At 44.2% G+C, this 25,482-nt stretch overlaps 1 protein-coding gene across 11 annotated transcripts in view; it reads left to right on the top strand.

Moving 5' to 3' along the window:
- PLXNA1 (plexin A1) overlaps positions 1-18,570 on the top strand; it is a 424,561-nt gene extending 405,991 nt beyond the window's left edge. For all 11 annotated transcript variants that reach the window (XM_077325380.1, XM_077325387.1, XM_077325383.1 and 8 more), the window contains exons 31-32: positions 342-492; positions 8,651-18,570. In XM_077325380.1, the coding sequence (XP_077181495.1) occupies positions 342-492; positions 8,651-8,746 (247 nt within the window). In that variant the 3' untranslated portion in view covers positions 8,747-18,570. The remainder of the gene's footprint in view (positions 1-341; positions 493-8,650) is intronic.
- The last annotated feature ends 6,912 nt before the right edge of the window (positions 18,571-25,482 follow it).

The raw sequence follows: 25,482 nt of genomic DNA, 5'->3' as shown, positions 1-25,482 counted from the left end.
TCAGTTTGTGTGGGCTTAACCCTGACTTGTGCCCACTGCTCGCTTAACTGACCACCCTAGATCTCCCAGTTAATCCACTGCATTCCATTCTCATGGATGAAAGAATGCTCTGATGGGGAAACAGAACATTCTGGCTGCAGTTGTTAGATATGAATTCGAAGGGGAGGCTAATTTGGGGAGTGGAGCTGGATCCGATCTCTCTTACATGGTAGACAGTGGCTTCAGTGTCACCAAATAATTCCATAACTCTTGAACCCTGTTGTCAGAAGTACTCCCCTTGGTCACATTTTTATTTTCAACAATATGCTCTCTCTCTCTCTCTCTCTCCTGCTATCCTGTAGATATTATGCAGATATTGCTAAAATGCCAGCAATCAGCGATCAAGACATGAGCGCCTACCTAGCAGAACAGTCCCGGCTACACTTGAGCCAGTTCAACAGCATGAGTGCACTGCATGAGATCTACTCTTACATCACCAAGTACAAGGATGAGGTAAGAGTCAGAGGACTTGTAGATACAGCTTTCCTGAAAGTATTTATTCCAGATTGCCTAACGTATGACTTTTCAGCAGGTACTATGCCTAGACTTTACCCGCAAATACAATAAAGTCTGCCTATATTTATTTTAAGCCCTTTACTGATTTATTTACTTACTTGCTTATAATTGTATTATTGATTATGAATGAGCGCTCCAAAATACCTAGGAGTACATTAAATTATGCTCCGTGTAGATTGAGAATAGATTTGTAGATAATATTACATTTTGTAGCATGCCTCATTTTGGGTACACCAATTTCAGCATTCATCGCTACCGTCTTACATGGTTTTAGAACTGATGCTCAAACTGATCCTTAGGTAGTGGATGAAAGAAACACAAAAGAAATGTGCTCAGAATCTGGCACAGAAATTGCAAGCTAGAGTCAACATCTGTCTTTCCCCATCCAAGCCACAGTCTCATGCTTTAGCCTGGATACAGTTGAATTGTCAAATGAAGAGCATCCTGACTGTTTATTCGTTCGTTGCTTCTCCAAAGACCTACTCAGATGTGGCCTGGCAACACCTTTATGTACATAGGACAAAGCAATCTAATATGGAGGATTTTATGGATGATTTTATGATATGTAAAAACAATAAACCCATGAGTACATGCTGAGGGGTTTTAAAAAATATATATGAATTTGATTTATTGGCTGCCCTTCTCTGGCCACTCTGTTCCTGTTGTTGTATTTACTGGTGAAAAACTGAAAACTTTTTTTTTTAATAATGTATTATTTTATAGCATAAGAGTCTCATAGAACACCAACTATCAGATGTGACGTTATATTTACTACTGAGTAGGGATTTGAACCCAGGTCTCTACAGTACCAGTTCAGACCATGACACTAGTTTTCTCCTGCTGTCAAGGAATCTGTGATTTCTAAGACTCAGAACGGGTTTCGCAAGAACAAATCATGTCAGACCAACCTTATCTCTTTTTTCGAGAAAGTGACTACTTTACTGAATCAGAGGATTGCTGTGGACATAGTTTATCTGGGTTTCAGTAAAGCGTTTGATAAGGTTCCATATGATATTCTTATTGACAAGTTGGTAAAATGCGGTAAAAGGTAAAGGTATCCCCTGTGCAAGCACCGAGTCATGTCTGACCCTTGGGGTGACGCCCTCCAGCGTTTTCATGGCAGACTCAATATGGGGTGGTTTGCCAATGCCTTCCCCAGTCATTACCGTTTACCCCCCAGCAAGCTGGGTATTCATTTTACTGACCTCTGAAGGAGGGAAGGCTGAGTCAACCTTGAGCTGGCTGCTGGGATCAAACTCCCAGCCTCATGGTCATAGCTTCAGACAGCATGTTGGCTGCCTTACCACCCTGTGCCTATTCTGTCAGGTGGATCGATAACTGGTTGACAGATCGTAACCAAAGGGTACTTGTTAATGGTTCAGCATCCTCTTGGAGAAGAGTGACAAGTGGAGTTCCCCAGGGATCTGTCCTGGGGCCTGTGTTGTTCAACATATTTATAAATGATTTGGATGAGGGTTTAGAAGGAATACTTATTAAATTTGCAGACAATACTAAACTGGGAGGGGTAGCAAACACAACCAAAGACAAATCAGAATACAGGATGATCTTGAATGGCTCAAGAAGTGGGCTAAACTGAATAAAATGAAGTTCAATAGGGACAAATATAAAGTTCTGCATTTAGGTAGGAAAAACCAAATATACCAATATAAGATGGGGGAGACTTGTCTTGGCAGTAGCAAGTGTGAAAAGGAACTAGGAGTCTTAGTAGACCATACATTGAATATGAGTCAACAGCGTGACTCAGTGGCTAAAAATAATGAACTGGGAGCGGTGGGTCCCAGTGAAGAGACAAATATGGAATAGTACAGACGTACTGGGAAACCAACACGGCACTGTATTTTCCAAGAACTATCCCTTGAAAAAGCTGTAGGCAAAATGCGTCGGGACTTGTGTGAAATAAGAATAAAAGAACTACTGAAACTGAAGAGAGACGACTCTATAAAAGTCCAATTTGGATATTTTTTATTGCCATATTGGTTTCCCAGTGCGGTCAGTAATAAGTGGGGAGTCAATTCCAAAGGAGGAAACGTATCCTTTTATAAAGAAATACAATAAAAGAACAAAAATAAAAAACGAACTAAAATCCTCTGACATCTCCCCTGCCCTTCTCAATATCCAGCCACAAACAAAGGCTCTTGAACCACAGCACCATGCTAAGGGAATAGCTCTTACCACCCAGTGTCATCTCTGCAGGAGTGCTGCAGGGCAATTTTAGTAGGGGTAGGCTCCAGAGACCTCCTTTGCAGTCCCAGGAAGTATGTGTTGTTACCAGAGAGGCACTTCCAAGGGGCCACTTGGATTTTAAGAGTGATTAAAACCCACCTGCTGTAATTGGTTCAAACATTGTGAACTACGAGTTCAACACATTCTCTTCAATCTTTTATTAAAGCTGTAAAATATATAACTCTAATATACGTAACTGGATCACATGGGTTTTATTGACCTACTGAAATGCAATGAGAGCCGAGAGATATAAGTTAGTAAACGTAAAATGGCTTGCCAAGCAATTTTGCAGGGTTGTCTGGGCAAAGACTTAAGTTCCCGGTTGGGGCAGTCCCCACCGATAATCTAGCTGCTGCTGTTTATGGAAGAAAATAGGAGAAAGAGGAGAAAGCAGAAGGAAGAGGAGGATATTTCATACAGCAATGGATCTAACAGATCTGTTTGAATCATGTTAATATGATCTAACAGATGGCGTGTTAGCTTTCGAAAACCTCTTTAGTACTGAGCCATGTTCTTAGTGGATTCCTTTGGGCGCAGTTGCTGTATTTCAGTAGTAAAAGAAATAAAGGCTAATATGTGTCTGGCTGCCTTGTAGGGATGCCGTGGAAGTTTAGCTAATGAGGTAATTACTGTAAAGGACTTTGCATGCCAGGAACTGACAAAGCATTATTTCTGAGTGACACCAGATTAGTGAGACTGGTGGACAACAGGACGGAATTCTGCATCTCAGTGGAAACTGTTAAGTTTTTCATAACACACGAGCAGCCTCAGTCTGCATCCTAATGAGTCAGTGTGCATTTGCAGAATTTTCCACCAGCAGAGATTGCACTGCTTGAGATTCTGAGGCCAAAGATCTGTCTCAGCCTTACCAGAGTTTTCCCCAAGATGAGACGGTGTCCTGCTAATACTCCCATCTCCTACTGTTGTGCTGCCGTCTCCAGCTCCTCTCTGTTTACAGTCTCCCAAGTTGTTATACAGTCCCTGCTCATCAACATGAAAATACTTAACCCTTCAAGGCTGTTTTCATGCTGTTTTTGCTGCATAGGAATGAGACCACATGTCAAACCCTTGTTAAAATATTACCCTTTTCTCTATAAAGGCATGGGTTCTTCAGGCTTTCCTCTTTGACCTTCTTTATTACTCATATTGATCAGTCTTTTCTTTCTTTTTCTTTTTGGTATTACTTCCATATCCATCACCCAAGAAGCTTTGAGATATAGGAATGACATGTTAGATCCATCCTGTGTTTTAAAGATGCAGTGCGAACTCAGCAGGCAGTGCACTAATGCCTGTCAAGTCTTCCCAGGATAAACGATTGAGGAGTCAATCCCTGCATTAGCCAGATGATCACCCACAATGACCTCTGGCTCTGATCCAGTGATGCAATCCCTACAAATAGAGAAACATCCTTTTTTCAAATATTGAAGAGATGTAGTGTTGGAGTAAGGCTGGAAAGACCTGGTTTAAATTCCTACTCTGCCTTGAAGCTCACTTGGTGTCCTTGAGCCACCGGCTCCCTTTTAACCTCACCTAACTCAGAGTGGTGTTGAGGATAAAGCAGAGAGGGGAGAACCATGCCTGTAGCCCTAAACTACTTGGAGGAAAGGTAGTTTAGAGTAGACAGAGGGAAAGGGGGAAAAAAGCATCTTGTGTGCTTCACCAGCAACAAGAGCCGTTTAAGAGCCTTCCTTACCACTTTATCATCTTCACTCCTCAAGAAAGTACTTACAAAATGGCGGTTCATGGTATCCATAAAGCTCTCCTTCAACATCATATTTCAAATGATAAATATCAGTTCAGTAACATTTTCATGAAGTAGAGGTGGAGAAACATTGAGCAACATTATTATACTGATTATATTTCGTGGAGGTGCTGGGAGCCAGATATTCCAACAGGACCCAGATCAGGACCAAGAGCTGCCAGTTGGCCATGCCTGATGTGTACCAGGAATCCCAGGAGCAAGATCGGGATTGGGCAGGCACAAGTGTGAGTAATCTAGAGCAGGGGTCATCAAACTGCGGCCCTCCAGATGTCCATGGACTACAATTCCCATGAGCCCCTGCCAGCGAATGTCTAGACCCCTACTCTAGACAGTGGAAAAAGCCATTAATGTGCAGCAGAGTCTCAGCAGTCAGTACAGTCACAATGTTAATGAGCAAAGTGCAAGTCATCCATGGACCCATCAAATCTATCTTCAAGGCTGAGACAAAGGGGTCTGCCCCTAGAGATGTTTTCATGGCAGCTGCTTGCCATTACAAACCAGCAGGTTGTTAAAACAGCCTTTCTGAACTTTTTTACCATTGAGAAACCCCTGAGAAATTCTTCAGCCTTCGAGAAACTCCAGAAGTGTTGTGATCATGCAGAATACACACCCACTCAAGGCCCCTCCCCTTCCCAACCCTACAAGCCCATTGGCCATTTGGGGGAGGGGGCATGGATTAACATGACTATATATGGTAATATCACCTGATAAATGTTTAACAAATTTTAAAAATATATGAAAAATTAACTCCTATCCATTTGGGCAACCCTTCCAAGGCCATCAAGAAAGTTTAACGAAACTTTCAAAGCCTGCTTTAAAAGCAGAAATCAACAATAAGCCAAACATTCAACACTTAGGAAGTATGATATTAATGAGCCTGGAGTCAGAAGGAGTTGCCAGTCCTCGTCCTCCCTGGTTAACCACTGCCTGGCATCTGTTGAATGCATACCCATAGCCTGCTCTCAAAGCACTGCCTGTGTGTTCCCAGCTCTCAGGAACTTCTTTTATTATTCGTAATGGGATTAATAAATAGCAGCTGTTCCCTTTGTTTGTTTTCATTCATTAAACACAATTACATGCAGCCCGATTGCACCCTCTTTGATGCGAAATGGGAGAGAATAATTTTTCTTGTTGTTCAGTTCTATAATATGCTGTCATTGGCACTGAATGAAAATCATAATTAATTTTCATTTGGGTTTTTGCATCTTTGTAATCACAACGGTCCCAGCTCCTTGCAGCAGGTGACAGACGTGTATCTCTTTCTTCGTATTCCCTGTCGTTTCCCTTTCTCACTGTCTCGCTCCCATAAGGGCAACAGTGAAAGTGGAAGATCAAACAAATACAAAGCAGGTAGTAAATCTTTAGTCTCAGGCTTCAGCAAGAAGTGTCTTCTTGTATTAGGAGAGAAATAGATCTGGGGGCTGTGGGTGGAACTCATGTTCCAATTTGCTGACTGATTCCAATAGCTTTAAGATTTTATTACTGCCAGATGAATGTATTGGAGTTTTTTTGCATTGAGAGTTTTGGTGCCATCTAGAGGTTCCTATGGTGGCTGGCAGAGAATGGTGCTTCGGTGAAATATTGGGGACCTTTTGGTTGATCAAAATCAGACCTGGGTCATCGTGGTGCTGAGTGTATTTAGTCCTCGGGAGGCTGTGAAATATTTCCTCAAGGTTTTTCAAGAGACAGGAGATCAGATATCTTCTATGCTACAGGTCTCTTTCAAACGCCAAAGCTTGCCTGCTCAAACCATTATCCCTTGTAAATGAGTTTAGGATTATGACTTTAGCATGTTTTCCTCCATGAGTTTCTATGCTCTCCCTAGCGATGGAGCAGATACTTTTGTGTAATCAGTACTGAGTCTTTATGCCCTGAGCTTACAGCCCTGTGAACTCTCTCAGAGCACATCCTGTATGTCCAGTGCTGGAGACCTGTAGAGTGTTCTTAATCAAAGGGAGCTGATTTCCATATTAAGGAATTACCTGTAGGGCTTGTGATAGACCTTTTCTGCCTCCTAATAGTCAGTCTATTAATTATACAAGAGTTTATTTCCAATTATGCAGCCAATGAAATGGTTAATCAAATCCCCTTTGATGGATGCCTTGACATTTAATTGGAAAGAGAAATCTACCTTGCTCTCACAACAAATGTAGCCACTGTAATGGGATTTCTGATGGGTTTGCATTTTAATCATCAGTTCTTTATCTGACTATGCAATTGGAAGGAGGTGGAGCTTGGTTCGATACTCCGGATGATGGACATATCTCTTCTGTATGCCTCCACTGTTTCATTTTCTCAATCTCTTTGGCTAAAACCCTCAATTCCTACCAATTCCCTTCATCTCCCCAAATCCTCTTTGCAGCATCCATGACTATACTTTATTTCACATAACCCGGGTAGTTAACAAATGTAAAAACAGTGGACTTTTTTCTAGTTTCCCAAATGGCAAGCTAGTATGAATGAGTTTGAGAATTGTATGAGAATTGGATGATTTTAGCTTGGTCATTCCTGTATTAAAGATGCTGCTTTTCCTGAACATCCTCAGTTTCCCTCCAGTCTCTATTTTCCTTTGATATACCTTTAATAAAGACAAGAATCATGTTAAATATCAAAAGAGTATCCCTCCTGTCTTCTAAACTGTCATTGGAACAAGGGTTTGTTTAGAGGAATGAGATTTCAATGGAGAAACACCACTGCATGATGCTTCCAGTATCGTGAGCGCATCTCCTGAATAGCAACAAGGGCTCACAATGACAGAAGCAGACCTCTCCAGCAATTCATGTTTTGAATCGGTCTTGTAACTCACACAGATTCAGGTTCCTCATCCATGGTTTGTCTAGTCCCGTAAAGTGGCTACTGAAAGAGGGAGGGTGGAAGAGGGGGAATTGTACAGGTGGTGAGGCATACAGACCAAGAGGACTGGGTTTGCCAATTCCAGAATTTACCTCGCAACTGTTTGTGAGACTCAAATCGTTTTCCTGTGTGCAGTCCCTCTCACAGGATTTTTTTTTAAACTAAGTAATGGGTTAATTTCCAGCTTGGTGTAGTGGTTAAGAGAGGCAGCTTCTAATCTGAAGCACTGGGTTTGATTCCCTGCTCCTCCACATGCAGCCAACTGTGTGACCTTGGGCTAGTCACAGTCCTGTTCGAGCTTTTCACACAGAATAATTCTGTCAGCATCACCTATATCAAAGGGTGCATGTTGTGGGGAGAGGAAGGGCAGGTGATTGTAAGCCTCTTTGAGACACCTTTGGGTAATGAAAAGCAGGGTATAAAAACCAACTCATCTTCTTTAGTGAACAATAGTTTTCTACTGTTGGCTCAGATACAGCCCAGATGTGTTAAAAAAGAAAATCCAAAGAAGCTTTGTGGAAGCCTGGAGAAATGTCCTCCATTTGAACGTGAGGCCCTTTTCCTTCCAACTGTTTCTTTGTTTTCTGGGCAGAAAGACAGAAGCTTCCATAACTTTCCTAAGAAAGTATCCCTCAGTTGGACAGGATTGTCAAGGTTCACTGCCTTGAAGAATGATCTTCTTGTATCTCCTATACTTTGAGGACTGGATATTAAGGAAACAGAGGGTTCCCAGTCCAGGGATGTCAGGTTGGAGAGAATTTATAGGAGGAAAGATCCTTAGTCTTCCCACTGCACACTGATTCCCCCAAGTGTCCTCCATTCCCCAGGAGCTAAGTATTATTCCCAGCTGGCGGGGCTGCAAAAGCAGGTGAGACTTGGGGGGTGACCTCACCTGACAGTGGGAATTGTAATTATACTTTCCATGGAGCCCCCCTGCCCACCTTGCTGTTATCATGGCAAACGAACAGGAAGGCTGTACGCCTGCCAATATAATTCCATAATGAATTCTTGCCCTTTCGCCTTTTTCTTCCTCAGGAAAGCAGTTGATTAAAATGAAGGATTCCATTTGCATCCCTGCTTAACTTTTGATCGCACAGGGAGATCTTTTTGCCTTCTATTTCTGGACGCCTACTGGTGAAGGGGAGACAGTATCGCAAAGTGGGGCAAAGCTTGACAATCCTGGCTCTCGATCTCTCCCTTACTGATGGTTTCCTCTCCACTGTTTTCCCTTGCCAGATCTTAGCTGCTTTAGAGAAGGATGAACAGGCCCGACGGCAACGGCTGCGGAGTAAGTTGGAGCAGGCAATTGACACAATGGCCCTGAGTAGCTGAAAAGTGGTGGTGCAGACTTCCCTAGCAGTGGATACCAAGACAGGGAGGCGGAGAGCATGGAGGTGCACGGCGAGCAGGAGAGCAAGAATATCTTGGGGCCCAGCACCGAGCAATGCACAGAGTCCGCTGCGTCTCAGAAGACTTTTACAGAAACAAACCGCAAAAACTTAACCACCGTTACCACAAACAAACAAAAAATGAACGTATGTAGAGACTTTTTGAAAGGAGCGACGTAGCGAAGAATCCGAAGGACCCAACGCGATGCTCAAGGAAGGCCGGGGAAAAGAGCTGCAGCTGCTCCCCAAGGCCTGTCCCGGAAGGTTGGGGACTGCACTAAATGTCTAGGATGACGATTTTACATTATGGTTTTCTGTAGCGGGTGGGTGGGTAGGCTTACTTTTTTTTTTCTCCCGTACTTGCTTCCTTTTCCCACCCTGCCTGGAGAAACCTTTTCTCCCCCCCCCCTCTCTCTCTCTCTCTCTCCCTCTCTCTCTCTCTCTCTCTCTCTGGCCTTCTGCCTTTAGTGTTAACTGCTATATTTGCACAATTTCCAAAAGCTAGGAAAACATTTTTAATTAAAAAAAAAATGATTTAAAAATGGGGGAGAGGGGCTTCTAAATTTTCCACACAAAAAGTTTGCCATTGGGGGAGGGTTTTTCTGTTTTTTTGTTTGTTTGTTCTACAAAAAAAGAATAAAGGACCATTGTTAGTATAGGATGGTAATAGCGTAGTTGGGGCCAGCAGAAGAGTCCCCGTTACCTTTGGTTCTTCCTATAATTTGCCCTGTGCCATGTTTCGCTCAAATGTTCTTTAGCACAGGCCAAATACGTGCTCTCGTTCCTGAATGCTGCTGAAGAGGCTGCTGAAGAAAGCAACAGGGTGGAAAAAAGAGGGGGCTGGCCCTGCACACCAGGCCCCAAAGCCCAAGGGGAGGGGCCTCGCTTGTCTATTCGCTATTGCAGCCCCAATAAATTGCATTGTGCAAAGGACAAACTTCCCAGAATAGGACGAGCTGTTTGTAAGGTTTCAAAGAGCTGAGTTGTGCAACTTTTCAGAAACACTCTGTGTCCCTCCTGCAACCCGGGCCCCTTCCCCCTTTTCACTTAGCTTTCCTCCCAAAGGGCATTTTCGCTCTGGGGGACATTCACTCCAGCAATTCCTCCACGCAGAGCAACGGCAAAGGCACAGAGAGCCAGACTGCCCCTTTTGAGCCCATTCTCAGTATTGCCTCTTCTGTTGGGAAAGGATGGTCCTTGATAGCAGAGGCAGCAGCCCGAGGTGGGGTCTGGATGGTGCAGGAGGCTAGAAGGGTCGCCACTTCTCCTTGTGTTAAATGCCTGGCCCCCTGAGGCAGCCTGTGGTAGCGTCCGAGCCTAGTCAGAAGGGGACGACTGAGAAATCTCGGTCAGTCTGGCTTCGAGGAGATGAGGACTGCAACGTAATTCAGCCCTGAGCTGAAGTTTGGCACTGACAGAACCAGCATGCGAGTTGCCCTCACTGCTGCCTTTGCGGTCGGCAATTCACGTTCACACATTTTCTGAGAATATTTACGTCTTGCGTCATCCCAGGTCCAGTCAGACGCAGCATGTCTCCCTTTCTGTTCCGATAGCAATAAAGGCCTGCATTCAGAAGCCGCCTGCCGTCCGACTCCACAGGGCTCTCCTCTCGCAAGGCAAATTTCTCAGATTTTTTTCTTCGCCACCTTTTCCCAAACGTCTTTCAATAGATTTCTTTTTAAAAGTATAGTAATAATCACAAGAAGCCAGCTCTAAGGCAAGAGGGATTGTTAGGCAACAGAAACTCCGTAACCGTCTCTCTCATCTGCATCAAACGGTACCAATTAGAAAACGTTTTGACAGCAGCTACATCAGTGGGTTTGTTTGGCAAAACCCAAAAAGTCAGAGCTGGTAGGAAGCAAGATTGTTCGACTCTTGTCACTTGAAGACAACAACTGAGCAGGGCAATGGGTTTGCCTTTCCTTAGTGCCAATCTCTCCCCCCCCCCCCCCAACCCAGTCTACACTATTACTTTCTTTTCAGGAGCCTTGACATTGTTTGTGAGGCTGGGCACACAGGGAACTTTTCTAAAGCAGCAGTCCTCAACAGGGTGCCCATGGGCACCAGGGTGCCCGTCAGCAGTTTTCTTGATTTTAGAAAGTGGCTGGGGCCGAGCGGGACTCTTGCCCAGCGGGTCTTCTGATTGGCCTCTAGAGAGCCAGCTGGCTGTGCAGATTAAAATAACATTTCAGTGGTTTTATTCTTTCACTCCTTTTCCCCAGGGTATTTTAAAAATCACCTTCTTTCCCCCCCTCCGCTGGAGCTTCCTCTGTATGAGTGGCTCTGCTTTCTGCAGCACTTGTTCTGTGGCCGGCTCTGCCTTCTGCAACAGCCAGTTTGCGGCTGCACCCACCACCCAGTTCCAGAATTCCAGTGGTGGCCCCAGAGCTCAAAAAGGATGGGGGCCCCCTGCTCTTGAGCTTGGTTTGTCACAGAGGTTTCCTTGGATCTCGGCCAATCTGGGCAGCAAAGAAAATTTAATCTCACTTAGGAGGAAAAGTTGGCAGTCCTGGTAATTTGCATCATGGACAAGACAAACTTCCTAGAACAGGATGAGCTGCTTGTAAGAACCGAACAGCTGAGCTGTGCAACTTTCAGAAGTTTTATGTAGCATTGGCCCTGGGACTAGCAGAGGAGTACTGGAGATGAAACTCCTGCAAATCCATGTTCTATGCTGCTTCGCCCACCCCATAGACCATGTCTACTTTCTATTATGCCACTGATTCTTGACCTGGTAATTTTCTTGCATAGCAAAGATGTTCAGCATACCAGTATCCTGCAAAAGAAGTCATTGGCCCCATGTAGAACTAGGGCTGACTCTTACATTGGCTGATCTAGGATTTGAATTTACATGTGTGGCTGACTTTCTAGATGCCAGCTATCCCTGGTTCTATCAGATGGATTCCCAGTGTCCTGAATTAGGCATTTTCTGAAGATCTTAAAAGCCCATTTGGCCTGACCTTCCCAACCTCATACTAACACAGCAATTACAAAAAGTGCCAATACTCAAATGACCACCTGGAGATTCTTCCTAAAATCTTAGATTCAAATGGGTAGCCATGTTGGTCTGAAGTAGCACAATAAAATCAGAGTCCAAATCTTGTCTCCCTTATTCCTCTCCCTGCTGTTGTTTTTAATTTGCGTTGTCTCATTACCATTTTGTTCAATGTACTTTAAAAAAAAAACCCATCTGTTCAGTTTCTGATGGAGGTGACACCTTTATTATCATTTGGCATTTACCAGTGTGAAGGAGCCACTGCCCGAAATCAACTCAGGAGGACACCTACCAAGTGTTCAGCCCACCCACCCCCTGTCCCCACTAGCCCAGATTCACAAACTCAGTTGCTATCTCAGCCAGACAATGTAAGTGAGGGGCTGCTGCAAAACATACTGAGTCTTTCCATTCCCTTAGAGTGCAAGTAAGGGAAGGAGAGGGATGTAATGAAGTTTTTAATTAAAATTTAAGGAGTGTGTGTGTGTGCGTGCGTGTATGTGTGTGTGTATATATATATATATATATGTTGTTACAATCTAATTCTTGTGCCCCAGTGGGGCACTTTATAGTTAACTGAAGGAGATCAAACCAATATCAAATATGATTTTTTTTAAACAAGCAGTAGAAAATACCAAATGGAAGAAATTTTCAAACATTTCTCACCAAGCAGAACAATCTTTTGATGCCTGCACATCTCAGATTGCTTTGTAATTTTGTTTCTAGTCTTTTTTTAAATTTTTTTACTCAAGAAGAGGCTGAAGGAGCAGACAATTTAAAAATAACACCTATGGACTTCTCAGATGTCTCTGGATCTGTAGGACCTGTGGGCTGTTGCATGACTGTGTTAGAACTTAGTCTGAGTTGATCTTTTTTTTAAAAAAAAAGAAAGAAAAAATGCAAGTGTTGAATACTAGAGGTTTGTTCAGACCTTTATTTTTAAACCAACTGGAATTAATTTGTCACTTCTTGTACAAGGAAAAAAATAGAATTAACGTCAACTATTTATTTCTGAAAAAATGGTACTCTGAGGCCTTAAAGGACAGCTAACTGTTGCTGCACCCAAAAGACATGGTCATATTTTGCATGTTCGTCTCTCTGAACATTCCTGGTACTGCATTTGGGAGGGAAATCATCCATCTGAGGTTTTAAAAAAAATCCATGATTGATTCTACCTGAGGAGCAGAGGCAATGCTGTGGAGGGCAAAGGGACAATCCTGACTTGGCAGAAGCAGATGACCAGCACGGTTATGGGATTTGATTAGCAGTGAGCACAAGTTTAGCTGAAGAAGTCCCTATTCCCTTCTCAGGAGCTGGCTATTCAGTTTACTTAGGCCCTTATCTCATCCTGGTACCTCAGCAATGACAGTAAATATCTTGAGAAACTTCACTAGAGAAATCGCTCCGTAAGTGGCTTACCTAAAATGAGCAGCTTTCCCCTAGATCCTCTTTTTACTGTAAAACACCTTTAAGTGCAGCAGAGGTGGATTAATTTGAAGAGCCTATAGAATGAAAGCAGAACTCCTGCTAGAATGCTCTATAGCAGTGGTAGTCAACCTGTGGTCCTCCAGATGTTTATGGACTGCAATAGCAAATGCTGGCAGGGGCTCATGGGAATTGTAGTCCATGAATATCTGGAGGACCATAGGTTGACTACCCCTGCTCTGTAGAATGCTACTGCATCCTAGTGGCCTTGCGTGAACTATCACCTGTATCGGTTTTCTGTTTCATAGGGAAAGAGCTCCTGAACGAAGGGTGGCTGGCATGGCATTCTTGCCCAGTGTCTTCCAGAAATTCTACCCCACTGGAAAAACCAGTTCAGCTGGAACACAGTCAGTCCTGAGACTTTTAAGAGCAACTCCATTTGCAGACCAGGATTTGAGTACTCCGTTTACCCAACTCACATTTGTCTTGTGTAGAAACTCAGTGACCATTCAGGAGCATGGAGACAAGAATGACAGTATTGGTTAGTATTTAAATTAGTCATGCGGGCATTTTCATTTGCAAAGTTGTGTCCCCAGGTGCAGAAAACCAGAAGATCCTATATGATATTATTCTGATCAGGTCACCGAAGGGGGCGGTTCCCCCCCCCCCTTTTATGTACTACTTGATGATTGATGGCATGCACATCCCTCTTGAAAATGTTTGGGTCTAACTGGCAATATCAAAACATTGATTCCGTAGTCTGCTGGTATGTATGTATCATTGGGCTTTCTTAGTCACCGTCAGGGTCCTCTTTACTCAACATTTTGCCACAGAAACTCAGGAAGTGATTTTGTGGGCAATACCCAAGGAAAGAGTCCAAGTGGCTTCCCCTCACCAGGAGTGACGAATCACTTGACAGACGGACAAGATCCCAATTTCCACCTTATTTTTTTATTCAGGTGCCTGGGATACCACTGAAATCAATAGGACTAACTGGAATTGTCAATACTATCTAGTGTTTACAACTTGGCTTATAAGGAGCAATCAGTTTGACTGAATAAGAAGAGATTTTTTCTTTTCACTGTTACTTTCGAAATAACGCAATTTTAAGCCATTCATAATGACTGAACCTTGTCACCCCTGGGAGAAAAGCTGGCAATCCATCTTGGGTCTTGAAATATAATGGAATGAGGGCTAGGGGCATCAAGTGGCCTGTAGAAAAATGTTCTATTCCTTTAAAAGATACTGAAAGGTATCTTTTACCAGGTGACATTATTTACCTCCCTGCCATAAAAAGCTTCAACTGCCCATTTTCTAGCCAGGAAGCCTCTATTAAAGGGGCAGGACATTTCTCTCCAGACCTTTGGCAAGCCTAGTGTGGTGGGAAAGTGCCGTCATCACTGCTGATCTATGGCAATCCCGTAGGGCTTTAAGCGAAAGAGATGCTGAGAGGTAGTTTGCCATTGCCTGCCTCCATGTATTCCTTGAAGTCTTCCATCCAAATAACTAGCCAGGGCTGAGCCCACTCAGCTTCTGAGATCTGATGAAATCCGGCTAGCCTGGGCTTATCCAGGCCAGGGCTATTTGCAAACCTAGTGAGGAAGTATCCAAGTATAATCACAGCCATTGTGTCTCTCGGTACAAGATGCTGGGGGGGTTGTTGATCTGGGCTAGGTGGAGTGTGGCTGCAGTCCTTTACTGGAAGTGAGATTGACTTCTGAGTAGACCTGCTTAAGATTGCCCCTTATAGATCTGGTCTGGCATGGCAATGCTAACATTTTTACTCAGTGCTTTCCTTAGCCTTTCTGACATCTTTGGCCTCTAGGCAGCCAGTCTGGTATTCTCTCACTTCCCCAGAGGGCTCATTCTGACATTTGCCTTTGGGATTTCATCCCCATGAAACGTGGGATTATCAGTGTAAGGAGGGCAAATATTTTGTTGGCATTCTTCACCATATTATACTGACAGACGATAATCCATCCACACACATACCCTCTCCCGGGATACGGTTGTCAGAGGCTCTGGCAACAGTCTTGAATCCCCTGCTCTTTCTGTGTTCTGCAGGATTGTGATCATGTAATTAGCACTCAGAAAAAGGTTTTGATGTGCATTATGATGCTCAGATTGTCAGGTGAGGAACAAAACATGGTATGTAAGCTGTTAACACCTTGGAACTGGGCAACATTTCTGCTGAAGGGCTTTGATGCCACAGGTGCTAACTGATGATTTGGCAGAATTGAACAAGAATCGTTTTCTTCAGAAATCAAAGGTTGTGGATTTTAAACAGCAGAAAGGAAAGGCTGGCTTGTTTGGAGCAACTTATAATTTAGGTGTGTTGGTTTTACAGGTTGAATATAATGAGAAGCCAATTGGCATTGTGTTAGTTGAATGTGGTGCTATGTTCCTCTTTGCCTAAGTGAGGTTAGGCATTGCCAAGGAATCTTAAGACAATGTAAGATCAGAAAGAGATTTAATGTCAAGAGGGAATGAAAAATTGGAAACCCTCCCAGCATCACCCCAGTATCACAGTCTGAGCTCCAGAGACAGATGAACATTTCCTGCTTCCCTAGTCCTGAACCACAACAGTGTATCAGATTTACAGCAGACTTACCCTAAATAGGGCTGACAGCTGAAGTTCAGAAATAGGTGGGCGAGAAACTGCTCACTGATCTCATCCCAAACCCAACAGTTTGGGGAGAAGGAATTCATAGTCCACACTCCCTCCAGGATGCTATAAGCTGTTAAAGGCTTGAGGCAGCCCATTTCCCCTGCTCTACATTCCACCCCCTCATCCCTCGCTTTCTTCAACAGTTCACGCTTTACGGAAGCAGTGAGCAAGCTCCGTCCACCTCAGGCGAGGTCCGGGGGATTTCCCCCTTCTTAAAAACAAACAAACATTACAGCTACATTTTTTCACACACAGTTCCTGAAATGCACAAAACAACAGCAACGACAACTCCTATCTCATCTCCCTTGGCTGTCTCCTGATGGGCGTTCAGCCATCAGTTGCTGTTAGGAGGAGTGATGCTTTCGTGATGTTTTTCAGTTTCCATCCAAGCAGTGCACTGAGATCATCTCTGGCCTCCTCCCATCATGGCCACTATCCATGTCAATGACTTCTAGATCTTGGTTTAACCAAGAAAAAGTGCCTGCCAAATACATCCTTTGCTTTTTGGGTGCCATGTTAGTCTGTTCGTGTCCATTGTTAAAAGGAGCTACTCGTAGTTCCATCTCCCACTTTGTGCCTTCAATCCACCGTCCCTCATGCCTTCAGAGACTGATTTTTCATCTTTGTTGCCTCCGATAAAGGGACTGTGAGATGGGTTGAAGAAGCACCTATGGAGAGCAACTGGGCTTTTCCACACGCTCAACTTACTCCTGATTTTCTTGGCAGTCAATCCACAAGCACTGAAATCTATATGGGGACAGTTCTTTTGCACATCTGCTCTTCCACCTGCATTTTAATGGTTGTGAAGCCAGTTTCTTACAGACATGCCTTCAAGGACGGGGGTGTTGTCATAGTTGATATCAGTAGCATCACTCCACCCTCATTAAAAGATGGCATTAAAATATATTGCTGGAATGTTGTAAGAATAGGCTTTGAAGGTTCTCTGAACCTGGAGAGACGGTGTGCTGAAGTGGTTAAGAGCTTGAAGTGGTTAAGAGCGGGGGCTTCTAGCTGGCCAGCCAGGTTTGGTTCCCTGCTTCCCACAATTGCAGCCAGCTGGGTGACCTTTGGCTAGTCACAGTCTTGTTAGAGCTGTTTTCACAGAGCAGTAATATCAGGGCTCTCTTAGCTGCACCTACCTCACAGGGTGTCTGTTGTGGGGAGAGGAAAGAGAAGGCGATCGTAATCCGCTTTGAGACTCCTTTGGGCAGTGAAAAGTCCGGTATAAAAAACAACTCTTCTTCTGAATTCCCAGCAATCTTTTTTTTTCTTTTTTTTTAAGAGTATCTCCTTTCCTTGTGGAGATACAAGGAAAAAGGCACATCTCTGCAAGGAAATAAGATAGAGACTTTTCTTCCCAATTGATAAAAGCTCAGAATTCAGAAAACCTGCTAAGCCTAATGCTCCAGTGTTCCAGTAATGTTTCAATATTTTAGTGTGTGTACTTTTTCAGAAAAGAAAGGGAAATCACTCGTGGGGGTGGGTGGGGAGTGTTTTGACCACATCAAAAACTAGACTGGAGGTGAATGGGGCAAATAAAATAGAAATATTATGCACCATAAAAGGGTCAACTCAAAATCAGTTTCCCAAAAATGCCTGGGTAATAGTTACAAAAGAACCTCAAAAAATCCAGGGAGAAAAGCAAAAGAAACAACCCAAAGTGAAAACTAAAGGCATAGAATACATGTGGAAATCGGGATAAACTGAAGCAGTATGATGGGGAAATGGTATGAACTCCCTCAGCTCCTTTTGGTGGGAATGGCAGCCCTGTCCCTAAAATACACATCTCTTCTGGGAAGACGGTTTGGATAAGCTAAACAAGGAAGTGGCTGGTACTTTTTCTGACTCCTGAATGCTTGTAGCCAGGCCTTCCTTCTCTCGGTTTGTGCTCAAGTGAAGAGTCAGAGCAGAAGAAGACTGACAATAGGTCACAATGGTAGTTCTGTTCAGTGCTCTATGGTCCCAGGTGCTACCCAGAAAATATATGAGACTACAGGGCACTAATAGTATCCTTGTCCCCTTGCCAACAATTTGTCACAGATTTTTCTCTTGCCTGAGGCAGACTGTGCTGATTCTGCTTTCATCTGCCATGCAGACAGTCCACAGGATCAGACTGGCTCTGCACAGCACACAGGTTTTGTGAAGGCACAGTGGATTCATCTTGTATTTGTCATCCCTGCTCATTCAGCCTCTATTCCTACCTCCTAGAACTCTTAAGGGTTTGGAAACCATCTTGAATACACAACATGGGCAATACCCTAGAAAAGATAGTGGAATAGATCACCTTTTTCCCCCCATTACAATTTCCCTCTTATTTGAGCACTTCTCATTGTCGCTTAAGATTAAACAATGCGTACAAGCCTTACAGGGCACGTCACTCTTCCTTCTTCCTAAGGAATGTCAAAGCCACACTTAGCTGTCCTTTAAGAAAGGGGAAGGGGGTGGCAGGGGAGGGGAGGGGAGAAGGAGAGAAAACATACAAAAAATAATAGTAATTTTTTTAAAGAATAAAGAAAATCCTGATAACTTTATGTGATTGTTTCAGACTTGAAGCAACTATGCCAGTGCGGCAACTCTTTGACTGTGTAAATATCCTGCTATTTCCTATTTTAATGTTCTTCAGATTTAGTACTTGTAAATAAACACGAGCATCAAGGAGAGATTAAACATTTTTGCTATATAATGTGTCTTGTCTGGCTTTGTAAATATTTGTCAGTGTGGGGGTAGAGAGAAGAAGAAAAGGGGGCACATGGTGGGAGGTAAGAGACAGCCATGTGGGGCTTTCCATATCCCTCAGACCTGAACAACAGAACATTTTATTCCTATCCTGTTATTTGAGTGTTTAAAAACTACATCTTACCCCCAGATTTATGTTTGGCTCCAAAAGACACCATTTTAGTTACACCTGATTCCCATGCGTTGACAATGTTAAGTTCTTCCACCAGGATAGCTACGAATGGCCAGGTGGGATCATCTGGGGTCCTTGTTTATGTCTTGTGAACATCAACTCTCTACATGCACTCATTCCACCCACCCACCAAAAAAACATGTTCACAGATATACCCATCCACGTGCACACACAAAGCCTCCTCAGATTTCACTGGACACTGTCAGAAGTAATGCTCTGTGTTACTTTCCTAGGAAATCGGCTGTCCCCACGAAACTGAGAAGTGCTAGCCTGAAATTATCCAGCTCAGTTTTTGGCCTCCTGTACCAACAAACTCAAGAGTAATATGTTTGTAAGGTTTTAAAGGCAAATGGACAGAACTGTTTGACCATGTTATTACTGCAGAATAAATATTTGTCTTCATGGCTTCTGTGCAGTCATAGAATCCTAGAGTTGTAAAGGGCCATACAGGCCATCTAGTCCAACTCCTTGCTCAATACAGGATCAACCTAAAGTATCAAGAAGTAATTGAGATCCATGGGGACTGGGCACGCACAGGCCACCTCCAGAGAATAATTTCCAAAGCTTTCTAGTAGGCTAGGAGTACCCATTCCCCCACTCCCTGGTATGTTCCTGCCTGTACCGTCAGATGACTCTGTGGTGGGGTATGCCTTCAGTTCTGTTTTTGCCACTGTAAATCTCCATTTTTTTCCTCACCTCATTCAATGCTGAGGAGTTTCTCACACCAAAAAAAGTGTTATTGGTGGTCATTCTAGTGAGGAATAAACTACATTTAAAGGGAAAAAAATTCTGGCTTTCTACTTTGTCATCATGACTCAAAAAGGGGCTTCCTCAGGATTGTGCTGATTATGTGGCCTTAAAGTGGTGCTGATAAATGTCCATTCTCTGTGTTTGTCTAAGCAGCCTTTCTGAAGTTTTTTACCATTGAGAAACACCTGAAAGATTCTTCAGGCTTCGAGAAACCCCCAAAGTGGCTCAATCATCCAGAATATGGCTGGGAAGCCTAGCTGAGTATATGGCCACCCGGAGCCCCTCCCCTTCTCACCTCCTCCAGGCCCATCATTGGCCATTTAGGGAGGGGGCCAATATGACCATATATGGTCTTATTTCCTGATAAATATTTAACCCATTTAAAATATGCATCTATCAATTAATTAACCTCCACCCCTTCAGGAGGCCCTAGGGTTTTTGAAGCCCGAGTAGAGAAAGCCTGGTCTAGAGCAGGGGTAGTCAACCTGTGGTCCTCCAGATGTCCATGGACTACAATTCCCATGAGCCCCTGCCAGAGTTTGCTGGCAGGGGCTCATGGGAATTGTAGTCAATGGACATCTGGAGGACCACAGGTTGACTACCCCTAGTCTAGAGGATCACAACAGGGGCTTTCAGTACAGGTGTTCTTCCAGGTGCTCCTTGGTTGCTTCTATTTGTCAGTAGCAAAGAGGAACCTGCACTTCTTAACCCATTCCTCTTGAAGGCAGTTTCCCCCGTGGGTTTCATGTGTGTCCACACTCCCTTCTTCCTACCAGGGAGTAGCACTGACTCTCTCCAGTGTTCTCAATGTCCCTGCTACTTCTGGGAGAGAGCTCTTACTTAACTGGACTCAGACTGTCTCTGGAGTCATTCCTACGTGACACCATTTATAGGGAGAGCCAGTGTCACATAGTGTAGAATAGGGGAAACCTGGTTTTGAATTTAAAACTTTCTTGTTACCTTGGACATATTGCATTCTCTCAAGCTGACTGCCCCCCAAGCTACTATGGAAAGGGTCTGGGAAGATATGTTGAACTAATCCCTCTTTCAGAAATGGGGTGGTGGTGGCTGCGTGTCCCCAGGCCTTATATTTGGCATCCCTGCTTTAAAGGAGTCTCCCCACTGTTTGCACGCAGGCCAGGTAAGAGCTGTGGATGGGCTGGTTCTGGCCCCCAGGCCTTATGTTTGACCTTTAAAGGGGCTATACAAGAAAGCCAAACAGGTCAGGCTTTCTGCAATACCCCTCCCCCCAAGGGATTGCATTCAACAAAGTTTGCAAACAATTCATTCAGTTTGCAAACAAACCTCCCAACTCAGTTAATGGTTTCAGTCACAGTTTAGCCGCAATGCACATTTTTGCAGTTTGTGGCTATCCCTAAAGGATATCTTATGTTTCTATTCAAAACAGGTGCCCCATGGGAAAGGTGCCCCGAGCCCCCTTTGGGCAGAGGACATGGGATATAAATAAAATAAATATCATTTGAAATGCAATCTCTCATTAAATTGGCTGCTGTTGCAGCTTCTGCTACAATCCTTTAATCAATATGTGCTTGATTCCATTGGTCATCTCTGTTGTTAAATAGCATGTTAAATAGCATTTCCTCTCTAATTCAGCCACTGCTCATGAGCTGTAAACTGTTACCCAGGGTGGGAAGCAGAAATGCTCTACCACATTTCCCCTTTACAATGAAGTTTGAGCCAGCAGCATTTTATTCAAGGTGTGAGATTTTGTGTGCATGCACACTTTGTCAGATACAGACTCGTGTGTGCATGTGTGTACACTCATATGCGTGTGCATGAGCCTGCCACTGGACTCAGACTTTGGTCTGCAAAATTAGTCATGCTACTACTTTCAACTAGAGCACTAGACATATCTTGCTTTTCTTTTCTTTTACTGTATCCTTCTTGCCCTGTTGTGAAATCTCTGGAAACTTCGTTTCTTAGGGTCCCCAGCAGTGGCACAGAGAGCACTGAGGGGCCTTCTCTTGGTCATGTGATGGTTTTGACGGGAAAGTGCCCAAGGTGGGAAGAGCATTCCTAATCAGAAAGCTTTGGAACTCATTTCTGCGGCTGGCCTGTGTGCATACAGTGTGCACAGAACACCTCCCAATGAACAGCACTTACAGGTGAGTGCAAGCCAGTTTACCAGTGCAGCAGTGTCAGAAATAAAGGATTCAGTTGCTCATTCCCACCATGAATATGACAATGATCTGAAGCAAAAGTGCCCCTGTAAACAAACCTTCATTATACAAAAGCAGAGTAGAGGCAGCACTTTTCACAAACCTCCCAAGCACTGGTTTTCATGATAAAGGAGCCCATAATCCCAGGATAACTCAATGTTGTCGAGTTCTTGCTTGGGGGGGGGGGGGGGTTGAGCTGGATCTTATGCGATGTGCATGGAAACCATTGGCGCAAGAATCAAGTGGACAGGTTCATCTCTTCTCTGACATCCCTAGACATGCCCTTCTTTTATAAGCCTGTTTTTCCTGCTTCCTCCATTACTCCTGCTTTTTCAAATATGGATAAAACAGGCTGTGTCAATTTCAGTAGGTAACTTGTTCCTTTCAGCAGTTTTAATATAGGTGTAGGGTCCACAGAGCAATCATTGCATCTGGGCCAAAGCACTTTCTAAGTGCCTACCTCAGCTGAACACGTACCACCAATTTATATGAGCTTTAAGTTCATATTGTCTACTTAACCTTTCAGAGCTGCAGAATCCACCCTATGAATTCATTCTGCTGTCTCATACAGAACGTACCATTCTCGATCCGCTGGTTTTAGAAGAGCGTGAGCCCATTGTGTTCTAACATCTTGGACTTGCTTAGAATGGCTTGTGGTACTGAAATGGATTGCAGCCTAAAAGATTATTGCATTCTTCCACTTTGCCCACATAAGAGAGTTGTGTGTAAATTGTGTTGCTCTCTTCCACTATTTCCAGCAGCACTTGTGGAGGGGAGGGAAGCATGCAATGGCAGCAGAGAAGAGCAAGACAGCAAAAAAGGGGCCAGGTGGCACAATTATATGTATGTATTTATTATATTTATATAGTGCCCTCCCCGAGGGCTCAGGGCGGTTTACAGAAAACAGGAAAAGATACAGATAACATATGGTAATAGGTGATAGCAGTAATAACATTATAAAAATCATAACTTAACAAGATCATAACAATAGCATTAAACAATAGAAATTGCAAGAGCCTCAGCTCAACTCTTACTGGGACCCAGTGGGTAAAGCCTATTAGTGTCAGTCGTAGTGGGAGGGGGGCTTGGGGGCCAATTGGAAGCGGTGTTTGGGTCGACCACAACCAAATGCCTGGAGGAGGAGCTCCCTTTTGCAGGCCCTGTGGAACTGTTTAGGTTCTGTCAGGGCCCCGATCTCCTCTAGGAACTCGTTCCACCAGGTGGGGGGCAGAATGGAAAAAGCTCTGGCCCTGGTTAAGGTCAAGTGGGCTTCCTTGGGGCCAGGGACCACCAGGAGGTTGGAGGTAGTAGAGCTCAAGGCTCTTTGAGGAGTGTAGGCAGAGAGGGCCCAGACCACGTATGGCCTTAAAGGTGATAACCAACACCTTAAGCCTGATCCAGAATTCAACCGAGAGCCAGCGCAGTTGCTGGAGGATGGGCCGGATGTGGGACCTCCGAGGTGTTGCTGTGAGGACCCTGGCAGCTGCGTTCTGGACCAGCTGCAGTTTCCAGATCAAGGATAAGGGCAGGCCAGCATAGACCGAGTTACAGAAGTCCAGCCTAGAGGTGACCGTCGCATGGATCACTATGGCAAGGTGTTCCGGGGCCAAGTAGGGCACTAGTAGTTTGGCTTGGCGAAGGTGGTAAAATGCCAGTCGTGCTACCGCCATGATCTGAGCTTCCACTGAGAGGGAGGCATCAAGTATCACTCCCAGGTTCTTGGCGGAGTGGGCCACTTTTAGCTTCACTCCATCCAGATTGGGTAGGCGTGCTTCCTTACTTGGGCCTTTCCTGCCCAGCCACAGGACCTCAGTCTTTGAAGGGTTGAGCTTCAGATGACTCTGCTTGAGCTTGTAGCAATACACCACTCAGCTGCTGTAACGCTATTTTTAACAATGTGGGAAATGCCCTTAGTATATTTGCCTATACCAAATATAGGCAAATGTACTTGGCTATATTGAATAGCTGGTGGCAGAGAGGTTTAAAGGGCTGCAGAGAGACTTTCAGTTCTTTAGGGCTCTGTCCTGCCTTTTGCTCTGGTTTCCAGGGCAACAGAAGGTAGGGGGAAGAGGCATCTTTGCAGCCCAGGGGCAAAAGCACCTTAAGGAGAACTGCAGTGCTTTATTCTATTTGTTTATTTATTTATTAGATTTCTATAACCACCTATCCCAGCACTGCTGGCTTGGGGCAGTTCACAACATAACAAGAGTTCCATAAACAGTTAAGAGAATAAAACATAACTGCAATATTACATTAATCAATAATCATAACCTGCTGTTACAACTAGCTACCATTACTTTGACCTATTACAGCCTCATATCACACTCAGAAGAATTTTTCTGGCTAATCATTGTAGGCTTGTAACTTGCAAGGTTGTTGGCTTCAAATGTGAAATCAAACTAAGCAACAACCTTGCTTTCCCCACCCATTTCCCAGGAAACAGGAGGGAGGGAGGAGCAGTGGCAATTTGGACAATAGGATTTTAGATTAGGTGGAACACCATCTTTTAACCAACCAGAGAAGTGTGTTCTTTTTAAAAAAAATCTTTTGTCCACGCTCAAAGGGTGTGGCAAAGCTAAACTCCATTGCTGAGAGAGGCATGGAGAGTGTGCACAGGCTTTGGCTTCAGCTGCCTGACTTCTGGTGCCTCAGAGACTCTGCTGTAGACTTCCAATCCAATCCTGCCTGCCTGGAGAAAAGTGACGGGTTTGACTGAATTTTTAAAATCTAATTTTACTGTTAGTTCTTTGGGTTTTGTGGATGGGAGATTCTGTGAAGGTTCAAAGGGTGGCAGGTTACAGTGGATGAGCAATAGGATTGTGAGTGTCCTGTATAGGGGGTTGGACTAGATGACCTAGGATATCCCTTCCAACTCTATGATTCTATGATTCTATTCCAATATACCCAAAATAAAATATGTATTTTTTCTTGCAGATCCCTAATTAAATCCTTAAAACAAAAAATGCACCAAAGATACTGCTCTTGCACTCAGATTACTGGTGCCTGCCTCTACAGATCTGGAACCAGAGACTGTAGCTTCCAGGAAGCTACACTTTTCATTTCAGAAACTGAGTACCACAGAAGCCCTACAATAGCTCTGACAGGGAAGGCCTGGCCATTACATTAAGTTCTTGGTAGCTTGCTATGACCTATGATTTCTGGAGGATCTCCTGGTGTGAACTAGCTTATCCTGCCTCAGCTGATGGGTGGGACTTGGAGATTTCTCATAATTCTAATTGGTCTCTAGACTTCAAAGATCGGTTCCCCTGGAGTAAATGGGTGCTCTGGGTAGATTCTATGGCAGGGGCTCATGGGAATTGTAGTCCATGGACATCTGGAGGGCCGCAGTTTGACTACCCCTGTTCTATGGCATTATACCCTCCTTGAGGTTCTGTCTCTCCCCAAACCACACTCTCCCCAGGCACCTATCCCCGCCCCTAAGAAATCTCCAGGTATTTCCCAACTTGGAACTGGCTCTCCTCTGGCTGGGTTGCATAAAATTTCCTACAAGCAGCCTAAGCGTCAGCCCTTGTCATCAAGGAGTGACCACTGGCAATACAAAAGAGAATTACCATAAAGTGTTTCCTTAAGTTATCTAATGAACAGGATGCAATGGCTGTGCTTTTGATGTCAAGGATATTTAGGGGTCTGGAAGCTTCTCCCCCCCCCCCCCCCATTTTATCTTTGTGCAGCCCAGCCACTTCTGTTCTGTGTGTGAATTCTGGAAGGAAAGAAGGTCTGAAGTGACAACTGCATC

The sequence above is a fragment of the Paroedura picta genome, chromosome 3 (genome assembly GCF_049243985.1).
Source record: "Paroedura picta isolate Pp20150507F chromosome 3, Ppicta_v3.0, whole genome shotgun sequence".
Lineage (NCBI taxonomy): Eukaryota > Metazoa > Chordata > Lepidosauria > Squamata > Gekkonidae > Paroedura > Paroedura picta.
The sequence above is the reverse complement of the archived record's forward strand: the minus strand, read 5'-3'. Positions and strand labels throughout refer to the sequence as shown.